This window comes from Mercenaria mercenaria, chromosome 11 (assembly GCF_021730395.1).
Source record: "Mercenaria mercenaria strain notata chromosome 11, MADL_Memer_1, whole genome shotgun sequence".
NCBI lineage: Eukaryota > Metazoa > Mollusca > Bivalvia > Venerida > Veneridae > Mercenaria > Mercenaria mercenaria.
Window position 1 is genome coordinate 14,382,385 of NC_069371.1, and position 23,966 is coordinate 14,406,350.

The following is a 23,966-nucleotide window of genomic DNA, read 5'->3' on the forward strand; positions in this document are numbered from 1 at the left end:
ACTACCAAAAACAATTATTAGATGATTTATTTCGATTGTATAAAGAATGACAGTTAGCGAATCTCAAGGTAAGTAAGTATTTAAGCGATATGTAGTGTTAAAAATATTATTTGAGTTCATATCGACAGTTTTGTCCGATATCTTTTCCAAAAATAACCCGGATTTGACACTAATGACATCTAGGTAGATTTAGCGCAGTTCACATTTTATTTACAAGTGTCAATATATTGTAGACTATATTTTATTTACTAAATTTACCATGAATTCAACTTTTTTAAGTCTATCATGAATTCAACTTTTTTAAGGTACTTCCGCCATCTTGAATTTAGAGTGACCTTCATTTGAAGTGTGAAAATATAGTGAACAAAGCTTTCAAATGCAGCTGTTCCAGAACACAGGTGGCAGTAACGTACCTAGGATACAGTATGGGTCCATGAGCAGTATGCCCTTAAATTTACTACAATTTTAATGTTTTCTTAGGAAAAAAATGACAAAAAGCCATTTTGAAAAAAAAATTGCTCCTGTGACAATGAGCCATGAGAAAGGTGATCAAGAACAGTTTGACATGTGCACTGCTTCCAGGTCCGTATTTTTTTTTCAAAACAATATTTCCTTATCAATTGTTGGCCGCCTTTTCGGCAAAGGATTAATCTTTCTGAAAAACCTTACTTCGAAACCCAGTTCCAAACCGTTTACGCATCACAAGGGAGCAACGGCATACGAAACGATAGTGATTTCTCCACCCGAATAAATCCCACACATTTTTCGCATCGAAGTCTCCCCCCTAAAACACATCAAGCTCACAGTGCGAGTTTAAAATAACGATATAACCGTTCATAACAGACTAAACACAAACTGACAAGACCGAAAACTAGGTTCAACCCTACTTTGTTACTTACAAATTCGCTATTTAACATTTTCGCTTTCGGAAATTACCTTCGCCTGCCATGATTGCCGTTGACAAGACGGTGGTTGTAAAGAACGTTTTCATTGGCGGAGACAGTTTACGTATTTCAAACGTAGCGATAAAATCAAAAGAGTACCCGAATATAAACAAGCAGCGATGGCTCACGAGGATTATTTACCAAATTCAAATAAATAACAACTGGTAAGTAATTAAGTAGAATTGAAACTTATTTTTAGTCTTGTAAGCCTATATTTAGCCTATTCTGACTGCTTGCAGTGCTATTTTTAACTGACATGGTGTACTTGATTTGTTTTACGGGGGAGACTTCGGTGCGAAAAATGTGTGGGATTTATTCGGGTGGAGAAATCACTATCGTTTCGTATGCCGTTGGTCGCTCATGATGCGTAAACGGTTTGGAACTGGGTTTTGAAGTAAGGTTTTTCTGAAAGATTAATCTTTTGCCGAAAAGGCGGCCAACCATTAATAAGGTAATATTGTTTTGAAAAAAAAATACGGACCTGGAAGCAGTGCACATGTCAAACTGTTCTTGATCACCTTTCTCATGGCTCATTGTCACAGGAGCAAAATTTTTTCAAAATGGCTTTTTGTCATTTTTTTCCTAAGAAAACATTATAATTGTAGTAAATTTAAGTGCATATGGCTCATGGATCCATACTGTATCCTAGGTACGTTACTGCCACCTGTGTTCCAGAATACAAAAACAGCTCAGTTTGCAAGACCTGAACTAAAAGTAGCTGTGTAAAAAGTAAAACTAAAATTTGGAAATAAACAAAGAAGATATTTTACCTGTATTTTTCCAAATTTTTGGTTAGATTTATAAATCCTTTCAAAATACTTTATTAAAAATTCATGAATGGCAAAAGTTAGTTCAAAGTTTCAATTAGTGCATAGGAGAATTGTCTTACTGAATAGAACTAAACTTATTACAAAATCTGTTTTCAAACTTGACCACCTCATGTATTAAAACGAAAATAAATCTGTACATATTGCTATTTTCAGCATACATAAAAGTAGTGCAATGTGCGTACAATGATTTTTGTAAGTATGGTGTACCAAACTGCCTAAAATTGTAAGACAAGTCTCAGACTTAATGTGAACAAGATTTGGCAACGATCCAAAATTCTTTTCAAGGATTGTGCAAGTATAAGAAAGGTTTAATTTATTATAGTGGAATTTATGTACTTACGCGCTGCTTATCTCACGGAAAATTTGGTGGAAATGGAATTTTCGGCACTTCCTGCGGTAACTACCGAAATTAAATAACGTAACTTTCTCATTCATACGTGATTGTATATTCTAGCATAAAACTGTTGTTCTTGTCACGTTTTGGGGGTGTTTTAACAGGAGAGAAAACGTGTGTTAACAGAGAGATTCTCGCGCTCACGTGCTGTTGAATCACTATACACATCGAACTTGTCCCGGACCAGTATGCGGAAATACTGTGGCCTAATGTTTCAAGATTGTCTAAAAATATTTGCATATATCGTGATAAAGCAAATATTTCGATTGTTTTTATAATTTATAAATGTAGGGATAACGCATGTTTTTTCGTGTTATAACGTCTAGGGACGAGGGATTCTGAAGATGTTATAAAACAAAAATAACATGCGCTAACGCTATTCTAGCATAAAACTCGAAAAAAAAAAACAAACAATAAATGAATACATTATCCCTCAACATCATTAAATTTCCATGAAATGCGCGGGAGTATCAGAGTTGTTTTTTCACGTTGACATCATTTCCATTTGAATTATCCGTTTTGGGGCCGTAATACGTTTACGCTCTGCCACGGATGTTTCATGCGTCGTAAACTAACCAATTTTGATCTATCGACTTTTTAAACAATATGAGAATAATGCAGCATGTTTTTGAAAACACAGTGAGAACAAATCGCAGAAAAAAAATGTACAGCCAAATATGTTAGGAGGTAATACAATTTGTATACAGTTGTAGATAACTACGAAACATTTTACAAAATGCAACCAGTTGAACTTCTCACGCGAAAACGTGATGATTAAAATCAGCAATACCGGTGTCTCAAAAGTAACTTTTCTGCATCTTGGTTCTTCGTTAAACAATGATATTTTTTCACATTTTCATAAATTTAAACTGATAATAAATGTGCATTCCGGCATAGAAATGGACATTGACTTTACATTACTGCGGTGTTGACAGCAGAAACAGCGGTCCAGTACTAAGCCTGTCTACGAAACCAAGGATAACGAGTTCTTTATCTGAAAATTACGAACATTGGGATCAGTGTTCAGTATACACCTGAAAATGATAGACTTGCTATTTGCCGAGTGCACACTTGTTTTCTATCGTCGTTAATATAAAGTAGACTAGTAAAATCGTACACATGCATAATCTCATAAAAGCTTCTTTAATGTATGTTCTCTGAAATGAACAAATAACTGACTCAACTGAGACACCATACTTTAAAGTAAATTCAGTTTATTCACCACGAGGTTCAAAATGCACGGGAGTCTCGTGATAATACATGCCTTTAATTTCACATGGTTGAAGTGTAAACAAATAGTTAAATTTGCTTCGTTTTATTTCTCACGGAAAAGATCGGACGGTTTTTTATATTGGAATAATTATAGAACATCTATGCATTTAAAGTTGGAAGTTGGTTGTTTTCTACAGGACGTAAAACTGAAACAAGTAAGCACTTTTACTTTTTCAGCAATGTTCCTCAGGTGAACTTTGACATTGTTTACGAAGAGAAATCAGTTTTGTGTCATCTTGAAATGCGTTGTTCGGCTGAAACGTATAGTTCCCGGAAAAGATCTAAAATTGTTTATTTTGGGGATTTTTGTTTTATTTATACATTCAACACAATGTGTAATATTTCCAGTTTTTGAAAATGATTGAAATTCAACTTTATTTTAGAAAAAGTTTCGATCTTTCAGTAATATTTTGTCAGCGGATGCTTACAAATTTTAAGTGAAACGGCTTTCTTGTCCGAGGGAGGTGTGTAAAGCGAAAAACTATCATTACACATTGCGTTTATTCTTTAAATGTAAAGGATCGGTAACAGATTAAGGAGATCGGACAGTGAAAAACTATACTAAATGGATATCTCTAACCATGAATAAGGAGACATACATATTTCAGTAAGGAAATCTCAGGTAAAAGAACAATCATATATTTTATTCCTTGAAATAAACATGGCGGCGAAATATTTTAGAAAAACTGTGCACGTGTTTTGCGCATTAGAATGTTTAACGACATTTTCTTGAAAAAGTAACGCTCGTGTGCACTATTTTGGCATTTCTTTGATTTGAAAATAAATGTTTTATAGCAATTTAGGTTGCATACGATACCGAAATTTTGCACCAAAAATGTTCACTCGTTTTCTTCCAAAGCACTGTGGAGATAGGGTTCAGCGTAGCTTTCATGCTCGCAAGTTTACCTACAGATATATCTGTTCAATTTTTATCATATGTTTTTTGTGTCCTTGCATTTCGAAAGCTGTTTCGAGGGTTCTGATTTTTCACATGGATTTCTAATTTCAATTTGCGGAAATACCTTAAATCGGTTTTGACTCGTATTCAGTAGAATCAGTATGCAAGACAATTACTGTACTGGTACTGATGATAAACCCGAACAGAAAATGAGTTTTTTTACCTGTAGCTTTTTTATTTCTGCAAATTGTAATCAATGGTCGGTATCAAAATAAAGCTTAACATTTCCTGAAAACTTTACATAATTCAAATTTATGTTTTGTGAGCAAACTCACACGAAGTGAGGCCCTGAAAGGGGTTTGTAAAATGGGGACTGTATGAACGTTGACTGATGATAAATTCGACCACTTTGTCATTTACAAAATTTTCTTCGTATTATTTTATTGAAACTTTCTCAAAAAGCTGCAACAGTCATTCCTGATCAAGTAATGAGAAGTGACCCAATGTCAGGCCTTCATGTTTCGGCAGTGAGCATGCGCAAAAAAACACCCCCATTCCCCAGTAATTTTGGATATATATTTTTTATACAAATAAATGTAAGTCATTTATTTATGCAGAATATTTACCAATTTTGTTTTTGTTTACACCAGTTGGTGTTGTAAGTGAAAACTATCAGATGGTTGTTCAGTTTTATAAATAACCGATTGCAATCGAATATTTCCAAGGTGGTCGACTTTATCATCTGTTCGGGTTTATCATCAGTACCAGTACATGAAGACCTTGTGACTCTGGTGCCATGGTGCCAGACAAAATTACAACAGTCAGTCATAATGTTTAGTTACATATTAAAGTTAAAGCCCTGATCATTTTATAAATATAGTCATGCCATGAAAGTGACTGATTAGGAATAGTTGAAACACATCTATTGTCAGCTTCAACCACTAATTTCTTACATGTATGTAATGTCAAATCAGTCCATACATAAAACTTCTACAAGGCAGAAGTCAGTTGTTTCCAAAGCTTTTCATGTTAAATTTGCATACTGTTCACTTGGCCATTATTTCTGGATTCCTCACCATTTTGTACTGTTCGTTGCAAGTGACTAAAAACCACTTAGTAAAATAAATAAACTTTAGATACATTTTGTTTTGAAAGCCTTGCCAGGAATTCAAACCTATTACTCTTTTTATAGAAGTCTTTGTGCTAAATATGTACTGAGCTAACTGCCCAGGGCATTTTTATCTCACATTTCAGCCTTTTTCAGTATTTTATTTCATTTTACAGATCAACCACTGAGGATTGTTTGGCTTGATGCAATGACCTTAAACAGTGAAATGATTTTCCAGGAAGGTCTATACACAACAAGCTGGATTTTACGGGGGTTTGTAAATTTCTTCATACATTTTTACAGTTACTATACTGCTATTCTAAGAAAGATAAAGACATTAAAGTAGCATAAACATAAATGATCTATTTCATTCATAACATTTTAAGAGAAATGATTTTGATTATAGACCCTTTCAACAAATACGTGTAATATATTAAGAAGTGAATAAGTAATGACATACAATAATTGAATATATCATATATGTATTTTTTCATATTTTCAAAATTATTTTTACAGTATTTGTGTTTACATTAAGTTTGATTGCATGAATTGTATGTCTAGTCTGTAGGAATCTTAGCTAGTTTATGTATTCTTGAAAAGCTACTTTTTCTTGGGTGAGCTTATACTTATCAAATCTGCTTTCAGTCATCTTTTAAGAAAATGACTCTCTTAAGCTTAAAAAGATGCTTTACAGTCTTATATTCTGTAACTTACACTAATCTTATTAAAATGAAGTTCTAATGTTGATGAATTTTTGTTTTGCAGTGATGAAAAAACTATGAATATGTAAATGGGAATGAAACAGAAGGAATTAATATGTTCTACTGATCATCCAGCTGAAGTCATGTCTGTGGAATAGAGTGCATGTCACAAATACTGATATGAGCAAATAACTCCATATTGCACAAATAATGTTATGTTTCCTGCCCTCATGACCTGAAAAAGATAAAAATTCTAGTTCAAATTACAAATGTGTTTCAAGAAAAAGTAAAACTTAGTCAACTGTGAGAAATATTGGGTAAAAGTAGTGTTTTGATGTCATGACAGCTGTGAAGTTGTTTGAGAAGCATTATCCTAATTGTTCTAACAATACAGAATTTAACTTATAAATTTTCCAAAACTGCATGCATGAAATACTAAGACATGTCTGTTGAATGAATCCTAGTTGTTTAAAAACTACAACATGTGTGACATTAAAGCACAACCTTTGGAGGAAACATTTTTACAATAAAAACTGCCTTGCCAGTGTGAGTGTAGGAAGGATTTTCCCAGAAATGGCAAAAAACTACCAATATAGCAGAAAATATTTGTTACTGGCTGAATATAATATATTTTATTTCAAGAATTAATCATGTTAATCCATGGTTATAATTGTGTTAAAAGATATTTTTACATGACATGACCTTTGCAGAAATAGCTATTTTTTTGGCAAAACATTGTGAGTTGCCATGGTAATACAAATTTGACTTAAATTTAGATTTGTTTGATTATGTAGACAGCATCTGTCTTGTTTATATTCTGCTAATCAGACTATGTTCTGCAAGAAAATATCTTTTATGTGTAACCATCAAACCATCAACAAAACATGTCATAACACAAATCTGCCATAAAATGGCAGAGCTATAATGCAGGTAGGCATATCAGGAAAATATGTAGTTCTAAAAGACAAGTTATATTACATAAAATGATGTTTGTTTTTTTTTATAAATGATCATAACTGACCATTTGTGATGTAAAACAAATGTATACTGAACAGATGCTAAATGAATGTTCTGATTCTTTCTGGAAAATTTACAAAAAACTACTATTTTAAGAAAATAGTGCATTGTTGCCATGGTAACATTAATTTAACTTTTAAATTATTTTGGATATCATCATATGTAAACAACATCTTTCTTGTTTATATGTTATATATGTTAAGCTGTATTATGTTAGTGAATATATTTTCATATGTAATAATTGCATCAATAAAGCACTATGTTATTACACAAGCCTGCCTTAAAATGGCAATAGTTGTAACTGAGAGAGGTGTATCTGAATATTATGTATTTCTCAAACCATAATACATTAATTTTCACGGAATGATGTTTACTGTCTTACTTTCAAATAAGAAAACAGACAGCTTTTGATGTAAATATATGGAAAAACACTTCCAATATTCAATTTATTACAAAGAAATTGCCAAAAATGTTAGCATTTTTGTAAGAAAATACCACATCGTTGCCATGGTAATGTTAGTATTTTTGTTAGAAAATACCACATCGTTGCCATGGTAATGATTCACTGATCATTATATCGAAGTCTTTTGAAATTTTAGCAAACTCACAGTTGATAATAACAATCTAATAATTATATCGTCTTGCCTGATTTTCTTTCTTACTGTTCAATAGATAAGGTGTCTATAATAATATAATAAGATTAATATCCTAGTTTTTGGGATGTTGTCTAATTTGATATCAAATAAATTCTATATCTTGTTCAAAAGAATGTCATAAAACAGTTGTCTGTAAACTGTTAGCACACTAGAAAAAGTTAATTGTGTATTTGTTTCACATTCTATGTAATTTATTGCTAGATTCATCAAGAGACTGTTAAAAAAGAGGTTAAACAACAGTGTTGCTATAGAAACGATTTTTAGAACATAAATATTTTTATACTACATGAAAGAAAGAAACAAAAAGAAATACATTCCATTAATTGCATGTTGCTTTTGTTATTTTATCATGTATTTTATCTTGATATTATTTAAATATGGTGTCATTATTAAGATATACTGCCTCAATTTTGATACAGTTAGACAAAAACATGGTGTCCGAAAAGTGGTAATATCTCCATGACAACGACTGATTTTTGTTGTCAAATTGAAGATTTTTACTCAGAACGGGTCAGTCTGTCAGATTAGCCCAAAACCCCATTTTTGACCAAAATTGCATTTGGACCCAAAATCTCATATTATAGTTTGCACATACATACAATCATGTTAAACTGATTAAGTATTCATTCTAAGAAATTATGACTAGCTCGACTCATATTTTAGATGTTGTTCGGCCGAAGGCCTTCCAGTCACACAGAAGATCCTGGTTCGGTCACACGAAGGGTCACTTCCATTGATATTAGTCACCGGAAAAATTAGGAGCACCAGTTGTAGTTTCTCAGGTTGATATTTATTAAGGTTTTTGCTGAAATTAAGCCAGTTTGGAACATTCAGCAGGCAGTGATATACATTAAAATCATTCTTTATAGAGATAGGGGCTGTTTTGCCAGAATGCTCAGCTGTGATACACAATGTAAGATTTTGTGCAGTGTAAATGGTCATGGTGTGCATGTTTCATTTACAGAGTGCACTGAATGCCTGTAAACTGTAAGATTTGAGTGAAATATTCATTCCAGAAAGACTCATAAGCTTTTTAGTAAGCTCACATATTGGACTTTTCAGAGCTGTTTGGCTCATTTTACCTAGGGTAGCCATAAATGAATGATCACTGAAAAGTATATGACACATATATGTACAAAAGCTATTCATTCTCATATTTGCCACATACTGGGCTGCTTAAAAAGGGCAAATTTGACAGCTACAGGATTTTTCTTAGTTCACATTTTACTTTTTCGTGTGAGTAGACTACGCTTCTTTAAAATTTGAACAGTGATATTGTAATCAGACTTGAAGTGGCTCTTAATTTGGATAGATGTATAATAACGAAACATGCTGTTTTTTATTTTGGGTGAAAATCTCATCAAACAAAAAAGTTATAGAATTTTGCGTTTTTTTCATCTGAAAAGTACGCGAATTTTTTTTTTGCTCAGATTTGACCGATACCATGTGTAACATTGGAAGCTGTCAAATTTTAGTGCATAGTTCAGCAAAGGTGTAACTTTCAGATTTAATTTGCTATACATCTGAGATTGTACTGGTAAAATATTTTTTAGTTTGAAGAGAAAAATAGGTCTAAATAGGCACAAGACCACAGTTATTTGCAATACGGAAGTGGTTACGCGGAAAATAGTTCCTCTGTTTGATGGTGAATATTGGTGAATTTTTGAGTGAAAGACCTGCAATAAATGGCATGATTTAATAGAGGAGATATGAAATAGCAGGTACATGTACAATTTGACAGAATGAAAATGTCAGAATATGCATAACATGACTTTTTGATAGGGCCTGTTTTGCCTGTTTGCGGCCATCAAGAGGGTATTCGTCATACTCATGTGATTTGGTTCAAAATGGTGGAAAAAAGAGCTGGTCAACCCAATGTTTACTGTGGCTGGAATTTTTTCTCTTGAATAGTTCTGTTGAGTTCAGGTATTTTAATAGGGGTTGGAATGCATGCAAAATTGCTATAGTGTCCAGTGCCTATATAGAACATATAGTAAAACTAACTGTGGTCTTAGGCCTGATATTTTCAGTATTGGATGTCAGTGATGCCACGTATGTCAAAAGGCAGAAATGTTTGTTACCGATATTATTACTAGCGTCTAAAACAAGTATTGCTTAATCTGTTTGATCATTTTTAACAGTATCGGTATTTTTTCTACATGACGTAATTTATATAAAGTCAGCAATAACAACAGATATAAATTACGATGATGATAAGAAAGAGATAAAACTGTAGAGTTTAACTTATTTGAAATTTCGCTTTATGCAATATGCATATTGCATGCGAAGTAAACGAAATAAAGCATTTTAACTTCTTACAAAACTACTACTGTAACACGTAATTCCGATCAAGCAGTTACTTTATAGTTAGTATTTAGTTTTGAAGTTTTAATATATTGTTATTATTCTATACCTACTTTATCTATCCAATCGCGAACGTTCATTTGCAACACGTGACCGTACAATATATTACGGTATCTGGAATGCTTGTGCGTACAAAAAATCCTGTATTTTCTGTATTTGGACGCACGCGCGTACAAAAAATCCTGTATTTTCTGTATTTGGACGGTTCAACAGCCCCATGTTAAACATACGATAAAGCCCGAAACGCGTGAAAATGTTCCGAATGTAAATCGGATGAAGTAGGCGCTCTATGTATAGAGTTTGATTATGCGTCTTGAAATCTGGATTTAATTTGAGTTTGTTTTTTTTTACAACACACAAAAACGATTCAAGGGATAACAATGCTATCTGATTTAGATATCAAAACGTTCGTTAATAATCAAAAACTTAAAAATACAGTAAAAAGGATCATCAGATGTTGGAATATTTGAAAAGTCGCTTAAAGAAGCCGTTCCGGACGAAACCTAGAAATTGGTATCAGCCCTGACTGTCTGAATAGCTACCTCAGCAGTTTTTATTTAACGGTTAAGAAACAAAACGGAGAAGATTATGAATGGCAACGGACGGGCGGTCAGCATCCAAAACATGTCTGCTCTATAATTCAGTTTTCGTCGGATCTTCACCAAACTTGCTAACAATGTTTGTGGGCATTACATCTCGGCCAATTTCGATAACCAGCCAAATTGTACCAGGCACTCTTTGATTATAGTCCTTGAATTACTCGAAAAACGGGGAATTTAGCCTTGTCCACTCTTTTAAGTCGAACAGTTTTCATCCGATCTTGCGGACAATGTTTGTGGGCATAATATCTCAGCCAAGTATTATTACCACCCAAATCGCCAAATGGCTGTTGTAGGGAGGTTGCACCATATACTTTTTTAATGATGATACGCAGAAAAAACAACGTATATTACGTATGAAGTGAAATAAATATAGGATAAAAAGGTTATTTAAGGTCTAACATTGTTCTGTGTAATATATATTTGCACTCATACCAAGCTGGGAAAAACTAGAAAAGGCAGGAATACAATATTCGGTGAAACATTTTTAATTTAAACTATTATTATAGTAAGATAAAATAGATATAGAATAAAAAGGTTATTTAACATTGTACTGTACCATACGAGATATATTTGGACTCGTACCCAGCTGAGAAAACCATATTGGACGAGCCGCTATATTGAACTCGCCTAGCGGCTCGTCCAATATGGTTTTCTCAGCTGGGTACTCGTCCAAATATATCTCCGTATTGTACAGAACAATGTTAAATAACCTAATAATATCAGAAACTACAACACCAAGTTGTGATTTCAAATTGTGTTTAAAGTAGCAAAGAATACAACTAAATTTTATGATACCGACATAGCTTCCATCGGATAAAAATACTGAATTAGATTAAAATCAGAAACGTCGATAATTTGTATTGAAAAATTTACGGTGGTAATCATAAAGCGCTTGAAAAATGTGAAAATGTAGGAATAATTCTGCCGTTTAATATGATTTTTAACTTATACTGCTAAACCTCTTCTGCAATCATGCTATATGTTTCTTACTCAGTTACCAAACTTGAAAGGCAAAAACATACTAGTATTGTGCTCATAGTAAAATTAAAACGCTTGCATAGAGTTAAATTGTTACATGCATTGATTTTGTGAGTCTTGAGTATAACAAGAAAATGAAAAATCGCCATGCAATACAAAGTCCCCTACTGGAAGAGGACTACTTATCTCAACTGCAGTATAACCTAAAGATCTGATATCTGTTACTGATACATATATCTAATATTATGCTATAATATACAATATGTTATAACGAACAACCTTTATCAAAATTTGCATATAGAAACACTCTACAGTTGTCGATTGCTTATAGTATCCTACAGATATAAAAAAAGTGTTTTAAAATCATTTCACTTTTAAATTATAGGGAAAACAGAAGAAAAATATAATGAAATACATAACTTCATCGTATTAAAGGGTAGTAATTCTGACGAAAATATACCGACGGGGAAAAAACTATTGACATTTGACCGCAAAGTGTGACGTTACCCTTTGAGATAGGGATCAAGGCGTTGCGTATGACACGCTGTCTAATTAAAGGGAACATTCGTGCAAAGTAATGTGGTAATCCCACAATGGATGACAGAGTTCTGGGCCGGAACCTATTAATAACATAATAACATTTGCCCTACAAGTGTGATCTGGACCTTTAAGCTAGGGATCTGAAAGTTCTGCATGGCACATCGTCTTATTTTGGTGCCTTTGATGGACGCTTGAGTTACAGACCAAACACGAAGAACGCCCTGATGGCATTTGACTTCAAAGTGTGACATAGACCTTTGAGCTAGGGATCTTGGACTTGCGTAGGATACGTCGTCTCATTATGGGAAATATTTATGCCAAGTCCTATTAAAATCCCTTGATGAATGACAGAGTTATGGACCGTACACGTAAGTGTTGACGAACAGACGGAAAGAGGCACGGAATGACGGGCGGACGGAAAAGCGCAATCCTACAGTCCCCGAAACTGGATATCAACAAAATATTCAAATACATGTAGGATGTGATATCACGTTCCATTTATCTATATTGGAAATTATGTATATGGAAAACATTTGACATTTTTAGACGGATTTTGTTGAAAATTTTGATACCAATTTGCTGACAATTTCAAGCAAATTCTTGTTGAAAAACTGCTTAACTGTTTTATGCAGTGATGAGTGATAAAATAGTCTTGAGTTTGCTTAGGATTGTTAACTAGGTTCAAACGACAAGGGTATATCCAGAAGCTCAACAGACTTTCATCATGGCGATCTAAATATTTACGCGGCCAGCACCCTCACAGTTGATTGTCTAATGGTCGTTCTCTCATGTTTTGCTCGAAGCCATCAGTTAATTTTCCAAATGATAGACAATTTTTTTAAGAATATAAAGCGGTCTGTTACAACTATAAATGGAGCAAACCATTTTATCTAGTAGCGTAGCTTACTAGTTGTTAATGTTCAAACCTTCGTTTAACAATAGTTCATATTTCTTTTTCAGTTCATAATTCTTGACCAGTTTACCGTTTAGGTATGCTAGCTCCCTCTTCTCATTTGCGATCATGATGTTCTGTTCCTCAACTGTTTCAGGTAAGATAGGGGTGGTTACTCGTTCTCCGAGTGTCGCGAGTGTTGAAATATTCATCAAACTTAGGAGACGAAGCTTTCTGTCAACACTCATATTTTCTTCTATTGCCTGCTTGACAAGTCGATGCATTAGAAGAGTCTCTGTCTGATCCCTACTAACAATGGAAAACCTTGCCAAAATCTCTATTTCTTGTTTCCTCATTAGCTTATCAAATGATAAGAGATGTCCATGTATCTCTGGTATAATTTCTAAGTGTGGAAGTAATGCGAACTGCTCCATAGCAGTAACAGCATTTACTCCTGCTTCTTTCGAAGAGTCAGCTATGTGTTTGAAATTCATGTTCCAAGTTGTCTGAACTGCTTGTCGCTCAGCCGAAGTGTTATATTGTGCATGTTTTTCCATTGATTTTAGCATTTTGAAACGATTTGCTTTATAGCCGTCCAAGTATTCCTGGAAAGAACACTTCAGTACCTTGATATGTGCAGCGGCTTGTTCCAAGGCAAGTGGCAATCCATGTAGTTCACTGACAAGTGCTTTAATCTTATCATCGCATTCTGAATCATCAGAACATGTGCGTTCTTTCATAAAGCGTACTGATTCCATTTCTGACAGTTGCTGCAGACTAATACACGAATCTACCCCTAGTACTTCCTTAGCGCTAATTCGCTCTCTTCTAGTTGTGATAAGAATATTTCCACAAATGTCATGTTTCCAGTCCCCAAACAGCAGCTCTAACATGGTTGAGCCTAAAGCCTCGCTATCTAAATTATCAATGACTAACAACCATCTCTGCGACTTTGAGGACAACCAGTTCAAAGTGTGTCTCATTGTATCTTTTGGCCTGTCATTGCCAACGCCGATGCGTGCAGATAACCGCATGAAAGAGTCCAGCAAAGAATCCTCATCCTCAGCTACAGTCCAGTATATGCCACCAGGATACTGTTCGCGATAATGGTAGCAAAATTCACTGGCAAGTGATGTCTTTCCTATCCCACCAAGGCCGCATATCGCTAGTGTGCATGTGCTCCTGCCATTTTCATTGAATTTATGTTTTAATAGTTGGAGTTCTGTCTCGTGTCCGACAAAATGTTTTATTCTTCTTGGAGGACTGAAGAGGCGTACTTCTCTGCTCGATGCTTGGTTTGTAGACGTCAACTTATCAATTTTTTGTTTTGTAGTTTCAAGTTCTGCAGTAACAGTGTTTATCGTATCTTTGAATGTTGATTGCTCTCTCTTTATATCTTTGTTTTCTGTTTCTAATTCATGAAGCTTTTCCTTCAAGAGTCTTAATATACAATCAACTTGTTTGAGCGCCTCACGAATATGTTCGAAATTATTGTCTGATATTGCATTTGCGGAACGACAATACCGGGCCAGTAGAGATGTTTCTGTACTTAGTGTTTGTAAGAAATCGAAACCAAGAGTTCCATGTAGAACATGTAAGGCTGAAATGACAAAGAAATCATTATTTGAAATATATATAAATCCGTAAAGATATGAAATGATGCGACAATATGCCGCCATCTTAGGCACATCATTAAACATCAAGAAATAATTAAAACCATTTCGAGACAGCTAAACTTATTCGTTAAGACTTTGTTTGGTAAAAATGGGCCTTCTTATATTCTAGTTTGTAAAAGTGACCTTATGCTACTGTCATATCGTCAAGAGTTGTCCATACAGCACGCTCGACTATTCGACAGCTTCTTAGTTAAAAAAGGGTCATAACCTGGCAAGGGTTACGTAGCTGAGTTATTTAATAACAATTTAATAAAATTTTGTTATTGTAACAATTTGCATGCAAACCTTAATCAATAAAAAGAATTAATTTGGCGGCGGTAATTTGAATTAAATTCAACCAAAAACAAGAAGATGCTTTTGTAAAAAAGAGCATGTCTCCCCCGATGCATAGTAGTAATAGGCAAGAAGTCAAAAGGGAACAGGAGCGAAAATCAAAGAGACACTGGTGATTGGCCCATTAACTGAAATGCAATAGGGATCATCTACTTGGCTGCCCAGTTTCAATGTTCTTGGTCAAGTAGTTCTCAGGTTATAGACTGGAAATGAGTTTCCATTTTCTGGCCCCTGTGACCCCCAAATCATCAGAGGTCATTTACTCTGTATGTCAAAACATCCTATGAATTTTCAACATTCTGGGTCAAGTAATTGTCAAGTTATTGATCGGAAACGGTTTCCCATGTTTAAATCCCTGTGACCTTGACATTTGATGAAGTGACCCCAAAATCATTAGGGGTCATCTACTCTGCATGTTCAGTCATCCCATAAAGTTACAATATCAATCTGGGTAAAGTGGATCGGAAACGGTTTTCCATGTCCAGGCCCCTTTGACCTTGACTTTTGATGGAATGACCCCAAAAACACTATGGGTCATCTACTTTGTAAATGCTACCACCCTATATAGTTTTGACGGTTCTAGATCAAATGGTTCTCGAGTTATTGATCGGAAATTATGTGTAAAGGATGGACGGACAGGGCAAAAACAATATGTCTCCCCCAGTAGTGGGGGTTAAGGAGCGGGGTTGGGGGAGGGGATGGGTGGGGAGACAAAATAATCTTACTTGTTTTTTTGGCCAAGTATATTTGGTGACTGGAAAGCATTGTGTGCAGTTTCAGTCCAATACATATAGTTGTTACTGAGATACATCTTGTTAATTGCTACACACAAACCTTTAACTTAATTTTCTCAGTTGGATACGGCCAAAGTTTTAATTTAATTCAACCAAGATTTATCTTACTTATTTCAGAAGGTTTGATGGCTGCGAAGTGTTGTGAGAAGTTTCAGTCCAGATGGTTGTTATTGAGATTTACCTTGATATTTGCCCGCAAAATTTTTCTAAGTAGAAAAAGGGTCATAATTTGAATAAAATTTAACCAAGAGTTATCTTATTTGTTTTTATCAGGTTTAATGTCTGCAAATCATAGAACTTTGCTATTGAGACAGCTACACGCACGAACTCAACCAAATTTTCTAAGTTGAAAAATGGCCACAATCTGAATTAAATTCAACCAAGAGTTATCTTAAGTATTTCAGTAGGTTTGATTGCTGAGAAGCATTGTGTGAAGTTTCAATCTTATACATATAGTTTTGACAAAGATACAGCTAACTCGGTAATCTCAGTAGGTCTGATGACATTTCAAGTATTGCATGATGATTCAGCCCAATACATTTAGTTGTTACTTGGATACAACAAGTTAGTTGTATGCACAGTTTTAAGAAAGTTACAAAGTGGTAAAAAGTTCATAATTCAAAACAAATTCAACCAATAATTATCTCACTTAATTATTGAAGTGAGTTTGATGACTAGGAAGAATTGCGCAAATTTTAATCCAATGCATAAAGTTGTTACTGCGTTACGGCCCGATTTTAAAATAATTTCACACAAATGGTCCTTTTGTGACACTCTACCAAGATTGTTCAAATTATTCCGTTTCGTCACTTTTCCTTATATGTATTTAGTGGAAATCTGAAAAATCTTCTTTTTGGAAACAGCACGCTCAATTTTAAAATGATTTCACTAAGATGTTTATTAGGTGACCCTTTACGAAAATTATAAAAATTATTCTGTTTCGGCAAAACACATGACCGCCAGGCGGTGTAGTCACTTTTCCCTGTATGTATGTAGTCTTCTTGTGTGAAAATGCTGGTCCAATTTTAAAATAAATTCACACAGTTGGTCCTTGTGTGACCCTCTAACAAGATTGCTCCCCATAACTCTTACCCCCACTCCCCCCACCCGACACACACACACACATTACCCACCCTTATTTACTTTTAAAATACTCTTGTCAGGAAGCACTGGCACAATTTCAATACAATTCACAGTTATCACAGATAAGTTCCTTACATCTACTAAATCTGTTCAAGCAAGCGGTGTGTCTCGGGAGAGCAATATAGGACCATTATGGCAACTACATGTTAACAAATTAATATTTATAGCGATTTCTGTTGAGAACTTAGCAATATCTGACTAGTTGTTATAGTAAAAAATAGTCGTTTAAGCAACTACATGGATAAAACATTCCGCTGTTACAAATTTGCTAGAGTAGTAACTGTCAACAATGATCTAAACATGAAGAGTATTTCTAAGAATTTTTTGCATTTTCTACCAATAAAGATAAGGTAAACACAATGATTTATTAACTGAACGATGATCCGCGCGCTATGAACAATACGGATAATATAGCGGGAAAACAGATTGAAGGAAATGCCTTTTTTAGTATTAAATAGTTTAATTGAGTAAAATTACAATTTAAAATCTCAACCGGTTTCACCATTAATATGGATCTTCAGGAAAAGTTATCAATAATGACGTCGCTTATGTAAATAATAAATATTGTAAAATTGTCGTTTGCATCATTGAAGAAAATAGAATATGAAATAATGCATAAATTCCGTAATGGTAGATTCTGCAAATATAAATACAAGTAGTAATTGTTATTAAGCATTCAGAGACGGTTTAAATAGTTTGATGAAATATGTTTCTTTCATCTTCCGAAGGGTATTATTATTTTCTATTGGCTTATAAAATAGAAATATGTTGAATTTCGGCGTACAGTTTTTTTGCACATCTTGCTGTATGTCTGCTTACTGGAGGTATTGTCGCGTCTGCTTGTCTTATATGTTGATTATGTAGTGTTACCCTGTTTCTGAAATTGATGATTTCTTATATGTCTTTTACTCTTGATTACTTTGTGTTTGTCTATAATTTCTCTCATCAGTTTTTAAAATCGGTATATTATTTTCGATGACGCTGAAAAATTCTGCATTTCTCGGGTTGTGTGTTGATACGAATGGAATTGTAGGAGTATCATCTCTTTCTTTTACTTGTTTTAATTCACTTTTTTTTCATAAACTTCCACACGATTTCAGAGAAAATGTCTTTTGTAGAAAAGTGTGGACAAACGAACGACGGACGGACGAATGGTGAGTGATCAAAAGATGGAATTTGGGGAGGATGAGGAGTTCAGACGTGGAACTGAGATGAGATTAAATATATAATTTAGAATAAGACTTGCAGGAAGACGGAACATGTTTCACAGAAAGGAAAAAGAATAACTGAACAAGGAGATCGACTTAGAGAGATGGTGTTAGAGGGTTAAGGAGTAAGGAAGATTTGGAAAGGGTTGAAGCGGTTTGGGTAATGTGACATAGAGCTTTCGGCTTAGAAGAATAAATTATTTAAAAGTTTGGAGTGGCACAATATTGTTTCAGAAACTCATGTATTCATATCTGGGTCGATTCTTAGTACAGTTGATCTAGTAAATAAATAAACCTGAGTGTGTGTTTTAACAAAAACCACTGCCTTCTTAATCTATGAAACCTGCGAAGAGGCGTGTGGTGTTACAATAATTTTAATTCAACTAAGAATTATCTAACTGGGTTATTTAAGTAGGTTTGTTGTGAACATCTTCAATCAATTACATGCAATGGCGGTATGAATTTGCAGGGAAAACTTTAAAAAAGGTTAGACACCGACGCCGATGAACGGGTGAGTAGAATAGTTCCCACTATTATTCGAATAGTCGAAATAAAAACAATCGTGAGAAAGGTGTAAAATGATCGAACTTTTTGAAATGATAAGTTTGATTGGCATGATAATGATAGAATGGCCTGGAAAGACACGTTGTACCTCGAATTTAGAATATACATATATATAAACAAATAAGAAATATGATAATGTACATGTGCATTGTATTTATTTTTGATATATACTGGACCGCTATTAAAACGCAACGCTTACATACATGTAGCTCTAAATAACTCTTATTTCAGGCTTAGGTTTAGGTTTACATGTAATTCATACTTGACACAAAATCATTATGAAGAAATGCCTACTCGCATAAACTGTATGCTTAATAAGACACGTACTACTACAACAAAAGTCACAAAATGACAAAACAGTTCGTTTAAATAAGGACTATCTCTTGATATGTTGACCTCATCATCAAATATTTTTCATCTAAATGATTTTAGTGTATTCTTCTTGTATTCTTCTTTGCCTTTTAAACATTTTAGTCGAAATAGCCTATACTTGTGCTTATTAACATTGCGTTCCATCAACATGAATTTCGGTGTGTTCTTCATTGCCTATTACACATTATTTAAGACCAAAACAGTCTATACTAGTGCTATTTAGCTTTTCAGATATTAACCAAATGTTTTTCTTCAGACAGTTTTGCTATGATAAATAAGCATAAAACTTCGAGTACTCTTAAATCACAATGTTGTTTCCTAATACACTTCAGCTGAAAAAAGTCAACATTACCCACGTCTACATCTTTGAAAGAAACATGTTTTAATAAAGGAGGGATTTGTTTCCATATTGTCCTCATATATCGCATTGAAATGACTGCATGCATACCGAAATCGTGATATAAACTCTAAATTATTTCCTTCGTTTTCACGTATAAATTATTTCAATATTAAACATTAGAAATTTTAGGTAAAATGTTTATGTTTATGTTATGGTTAAAAAATATTGCTTCAAATATTCAAAATTTCACAATATTTTTTAATTGAACGTCAAAAAATGTTATTTTTAAGCAGTTAAAGGTCGAATTATTGTATTTTCAAAATAAATTTGAAAAGCAAAACTAATTATGCATATGTTTTTTGTGTTTTATCACTTTCTGCTACAAAGGATAAACGTGTTTTTAATCTCTTGCAAACATACATGTATCGCTTACACATCAAGTGTCTGTAAATGATTTCAGGTGTATTAGTATCGCAATGTCTAGTTATGTTTTTTTTCAGTTCTTATTATTACATGACTTTGATATCTGTGTTCTGTTTATGCATTCTGTGGTCAATTTCATTGAATAGATTATTTCGTTTCAGCGCAAAAATATAGGAAGTGTATGTGTAAATGTTAGACCATCATAAAAACAAAGCTATTGTTAGTAAAATCATATGTCCTTAAAATATGCATTTCATCAATTTCAATTAACTTTACAAATTTCTGTTGTATTCATCAGTGTACTGTTGAAATGATATTTACATCATTTGAGGTTACTAACGATAAGATAGATAATTCTTGCATACCAGACGGGGATTTCCGGTATTTTTACCGGTGCTGGAAAAATCCATCTTACACCCCGGGGTGTAAGATGACTCTCGTGCTCTAAATGACGTATTACGAACTACATATATGAAGATTTATGTATTAATTTATATTTTATTTAAAAACGGAATAAAAATTCAATACCTTGACAGTTCCTATTGGTTCCTGGTAGAATATTTCTCGATTCAAATCACGTTATTTTCTCAAAAATTCATAACGTTACGCTGCAACTGATAAAACAAAACCGGAACTAAACATTGTTATTTGTTTTGAAACGTCATGACGTCTTTCTTGTTTACGGACGTTGATTTCCCGCGCTTTGTTTAAATACACTGCTATAAGAAATAGTTCTAAAAAGAAAGCCTTCAATTGATTTTATTTTTATTATTATTTCTTGAAATCGGTATGCAAGAAAAAGATTCTGTCACTGGTTATAGGAGCAGATGGAAATATCCAGCTCTCGGGTAACTGTTTAGGCGGTAACTCGGCAGGGAGCCTCGTTACCGCCTAAACAGTTACCCTCGAGGCCGGATATTCCCATCTGTACCTACAACCAGTGAAAGAATCTTATAATATGTTTTGGTACAATCCCACGTAACGTTCGATCAATACTGTACAAATATTCTTTTTATAGCCTAGCTGAAACGGAGTTAGTTATAAGTTTAAACAAGAGCTGTGTAATGACAGCGCGCTCGAATATTTGAAGCCCTTCCAACTAATGCTTATATATAAAAACTTTAATACAATTTTCTCATTTAAAAAGGGGCATAATTTTATATAAGAGTTAGAAAACTTGCCATGTGAGGTAATCCCATCATGACAAAGACATTTAGGGAATTTGAAAACATCTGGTCATATAATTCCCGAGAAACATGCCTGCATGCAAAACTGCCATAGAACTTTTATGTTAAACTGGGAAATATTTTTAATATAATAAAAGCTAGAGTTATGTATCTTGCCCCATGAGGTCCTCTCATGATGCCGAAGAAATGTGTGAAGTTTGAAAACATTTGGCCTAGTAGTTTATGAGAAACCTGCTTACATATGCAAAGCTTTAATCTGAAATTTCAAGTTGAAAAGGGGCATGATGTTGACAAAATAAAAGCAAAGAGTTACGCAACTGGTCCTGGGAGATCATCGTGTTTGAAAGCATTCAGCTTAGTAGTTGTTGAGAAACCTGCTACCATACAAAACTTTTAAGACGCGAATACAGACGAAAACTGTACTATCTGAAAAAATTCTAATAGTCGAGCTGAAAATGGTAACATTTCAAATTTCATTAAAACAATCCACATATGTCTGAATACTCGCTTAATGGTATTTGCTTGTTGGAAGTGTCTCAAGTTTGCTTAAAATGTACAGTTTTTTTTTCTTTTCAAACAAATAAATGTATCACCGTATAAAACATTAATTATTGAAATTCTACATTTCTGAACCAAATTACATACAATTTACATCACCTTAAGTTATAATAACTAGTTTCTATAATATGTTAACATAATGAACATTTTGGAACACTATATTTTGGGAGGAAATGCTTAATACAAATGGCTTTATGGTAAATAATATCGAAAAATGAATCGTTTATACTGATATGAAATTTTAGACATCTCCAGTTTCCAAAATGATTACATACCGTTTGCTTGCCAAGTTTGAAGCTGTTGTAGAAGCAACGCCTCATCTTGCACAGGTAGGCAGAGGTATTTCAACATCTTTTTCATCGAATCAAAACACTTCTGAAATTTTGATATATCCCATGTCGAAAAGTTGCAGTGAGCCCACGGGTTACGGACGTCATCACGAATCTGGAATATTACATGCACATTAATTTCTAACGAGGTAAGTATGACTGATTTACAGTCATTTATATGTATGCTAAACTAATTCTATTCCTTTATATACATTTGTATGTGGTGTTATTGGTTTATACCCCCTCAGGATACAAGGAGAGAGCCGTGATGACTCTAGGTAGCTCATTTCATAGCATCTCAAAAAGGAAACACTTTCGGTAGTCTTCCAAAAACATTTCTACACTGACGAGATATGAAAACGCAACATTCATATGCTACTAAAACATCACATTGAAATGTTGAACACGTACACATCTCGATACTCTACACCCCCTGTGTTAATTTTATGGTCTGTTGTGATGATTAAACTTGAACACAATGGGTAAAGAGTATCGAGATGTGTATGTGTTGCACATTTCAAGGTGGTACTTTTTGTAGTAAAAATATATTCAGGCATACGTTTGTTGCGTTTTCATATATCTTTATTTCGTTGTAAGCCATTTATGGCCCATGAACATACAATGTACATATAATATCTCATATACATGCAGATAATTGCAAACATATATCCCTATAACTAAACGAAACAGTATACACAATTTTTAAACGCTTATATAAGCAAATAAGTGAATAAATAAGCGGGAGAGACCGTTGCTTCTAGACAGTAATAGACTATATCGGAGCGATTCATTTTAACAATAACGGACATGAATTACAGATTTCTTCTCTTTTCAAAGGCTTTAAAGGTATATGCTGCCAGTTTTCTCATGGTGTTTACATTATCAGTTGATAAAAGCTCAATAAATGTGTAATAACTTGGTCTGACACGATAGTACTTATTTATATATACTTTACGTAATTCATTGTACTATAAAGGACATTCACATACAAAGTGATATTTATCTTCTAGCTTATAACAACAAGGACATTTTCTTTCATTATACGGAGTGCTCACTGGTTTTTTCCACCTGCCACATTCTACTTCTAATCGATGTGATGACACTCTTAGTTTAGACAAAGCAATTCTATATTTTTCTACATTAACGTAAGAAAGGTAAGAAAGGTATGATATCTCGTCAGTGTATCAAAATAAGTTGAAAGCTGACTAGAAGATCCAAGACAGGATTTTAGACGAATCAACGTAACTTGATCAAATTTGATAGATGGTCATTAAAACACTTTCGGAATTATTTTGAAATTGGGCCATCGGTTTCTGAAAGGAAAATCATTTTGGCTGCCGGTCATCTAAGGACCATTTGTATACAGTTATTTTAAAATCGGCCCAACGTTTGCTTTGGGGATGTAACTCCGCCGTATGACACTCGAGGGTTCAATTTATAGAGTCGTCTGTCATTTGAGAAATCCACAAGATTTGCTCTACATTATTAATCCCCTGCCATGTCGACTCAAGGTCAAGGTCCCAAATAAAGGTCAAAGGTTTGAGCCTTCCATTTTGTGTCCTCTCTATATCTCCTAAACCCCTTGAAGGATTTTCATGAAACTTGGGTCAAATGATCAACTCATCAAGACGATGTGCATGATTTATGAGTCAGCTATGTTGGCTCAAGGTCAAGGTTAAGGTCACAACTTAAGGTCAAAGGTTTGATCCTTCCATTTTGTGTCCGCTCTGTATCTCCTAAACCTCTTGAAGGTTTTTCATGAAACTTGGGTCAAATGATCACCTCATAAAGATAATGTTCAGACCTAATCTCAGGAATCAGCCATGTCGGATCAAGATCAGGG

General features: G+C 34.0%; 2 protein-coding genes across 2 annotated transcripts in view; one reads left to right on the forward strand and one right to left on the reverse strand.

Moving 5' to 3' along the window:
* The window catches only part of LOC123531660 (F-box/LRR-repeat protein 18-like), a 92,054-nt gene that overhangs the window by 58,045 nt on the left and 10,043 nt on the right, over positions 1 to 23,966 (forward strand). The gene's annotated exons all lie outside the window — the stretch shown is intronic.
* Positions 11,427 to 23,966, reverse strand: part of LOC128547028 (uncharacterized) — a 176,639-nt gene continuing 164,099 nt past the window's right edge. Inside the window, exons 4-5 of the mRNA XM_053518592.1 lie at positions 22,070 to 22,238; positions 11,427 to 14,796 (exon numbers count right to left, since the gene is read on the reverse strand). Of these exons, the coding sequence (XP_053374567.1) occupies positions 13,211 to 14,796; positions 22,070 to 22,238 (1,755 nt within the window). The 3' untranslated portion in view covers positions 11,427 to 13,210. The remainder of the gene's footprint in view (positions 14,797 to 22,069; positions 22,239 to 23,966) is intronic.